General features: G+C 55.4%; 1 protein-coding gene across 1 annotated transcript; it reads left to right on the forward strand.

Moving 5' to 3' along the window:
- Nucleotides 1-347: 347 nt before the first annotated feature.
- On the forward strand, nucleotides 348-1,295 carry ETH_00038965 (uncharacterized protein; the record flags this gene model as incomplete). Its single annotated transcript, XM_013379662.1, has 4 exons — nucleotides 348-428; nucleotides 735-809; nucleotides 923-988; nucleotides 1,209-1,295. The coding sequence occupies 4 exons, from the start codon at nucleotides 348-350 to the stop codon at nucleotides 1,293-1,295; spliced, it is 309 nt and encodes a 102-aa protein (XP_013235116.1).
- Nucleotides 1,296-1,830: the final 535 nt, after the last annotated feature.

The following is a 1,830-nucleotide window of genomic DNA, read 5'->3' on the forward strand; positions in this document are numbered from 1 at the left end:
TCCATCTAGCCAGCCATATGGCTAGCTAGCTAGCCAGCTAGCTAGCTAGCTAGCTAGCTAGCTGGCTGGCTAGCTAGCTTCATCTGCTATCCCTGAGTACCAAACTTTTGGGGGCCAGCTGCGTCTTTGACCCAGTGGCGGCTCCGAGCGCGTGGGGCCCCGCGGCCTAAACCCTAAACCCTAAACCCTAAACCCTAAACCCTAGGCATTGTTCGCTGCTGCGCGCAGGGTTTGCGGGCTCGCTGGAGAGCCACCGGCAGCAAGCAGCAGCAGCAGCAGCACAGCTGAGGCGGCACAACAGCGAAGTTTGTTTGCTGCTGCAGCAAGCCAACAAAAGGGAGCAGCAAATGCTGCAGGAGCTCGAGGCCCACCGTTTGCTGCTGCTCGAGGCGCATGCAAAGCTGCTGCAGCTCGAAAAACGCGCAGAGGTCCCTTCTGAGGGTTTAGGGTTTAGGGTTTAGGGTTTAGGGTTTAGGGTTTAGAGTTTGGGGCTTGGGGGGGAGGGCGGAGCGCTCGGGGCTAGGGTTGCGGGTTTAGGGTTTAGGGTTTAGGGTTTGGGGCTTGGGGGGGAGGGCGGATCGCTCGGGGCTAGGGTTTAGGGTTTAGGGTTTAGGGTTTAGGGTTTAGGGGTTAGGGCGTGGAGGGTACTGGCTGCGGGGTGCAGGCTAGAGGAAAGGGCGGAGGGCTCCAAACTAGGGTTTAGGGTTTAGGGTTTAGGGTTTGGGGTTCTGCAGGAGGCTGCGGCGTCTCTGAGAAACCAAAGAGATACTCTCTTGGAGCGTCTTCAAGTTCTGGAGAAAGAGCTTCAGGTGCTGCTGCTGCTGCTGCTGTTGCTGCTGTTGCTGCTGCTGCTGCTGTTGCTGCTGCCACTGAGCTGCTGCTGCTGTTGAAGGCGTTGCTGGCGCTGCTGCTGCTGCTGCAGCGGGTTAACAGGGAAAACGAGCAGCTGCTGCAGCAGCAGGCTGCCAATGAAGCTTCCCTCCGTGAGGTGAGGGTTTAGGGTTTAGTGTTTAGGGTTTGGGGTTTGCGCCTTCCTGCACAGCGGGCCTACAGCCTGGAACTCAGGGTTTAGGGTTTAGGGTTTAGGGTTTAGGGTTTCTGTTACTTACGTGCAGCGTGATCCCACAGGTCTAGAGCCTATAATTCACAGTTTAGGGTTTAGGGTTTAGGGCTTAGGGTTTAGGGTTTAGGGTTTCTGTTTTCTGCAGCTTGCGGCCATTCGACAGTCTCACGGCGCCATAGAAAGGGAAAAGAAACATTTGCAGTCGGAGGTATCCCCAAACCCTAAACCCTAAACCCTGCAGACGCTAAACCCTGCAAACGCTAAACCCTAAACCCTGCAAACCCTAAACCCTAAACCCTACCGGATTCTAAACCCTAAGCTCTACCGGCCCTAAACCCTAGCGAGCGCTTAACTTTTAACTTCGCTAAACTCTATACTGTAAACTCTACGAAACCCTAAACCCTAAACCCTAGCAAACCCTGACGGTTAAACCCTATCAAACCCTAAACCCTAACAAACCCTAAAGTCTAGACCCTACTAAACCCCAAACCCTTTTCTTTCTTCTCTCTTGTTTTACCTCACGCCACAAAGCCGATTGGTGCTGCGGATGTGGCACTCTTTGCTGCTGCTGCTGCTGCTTTCGCTGCTGCTGCTGCTGCTGTCCCCGTGATATTGCTGCTCTTTTGCCTGCGGCCTTTTCCGCTGTTTGTGCTGCTGCTGCTGCTGCTGCTGCTGCTCATCCCCAACTTCGCGCCAACTCTCCGCCTCACCCTTCTTCTCGCTGCCGCTGCTGCTGCTGCTGCTGCTGCTGCTGCTGCTGCTGCTGC

The sequence above is a fragment of the Eimeria tenella genome, genomic scaffold (assembly GCF_000499545.2).
Source record: "Eimeria tenella Houghton genomic scaffold, Eth_scaff3759, whole genome shotgun sequence".
NCBI lineage: Eukaryota > Apicomplexa > Conoidasida > Eucoccidiorida > Eimeriidae > Eimeria > Eimeria tenella.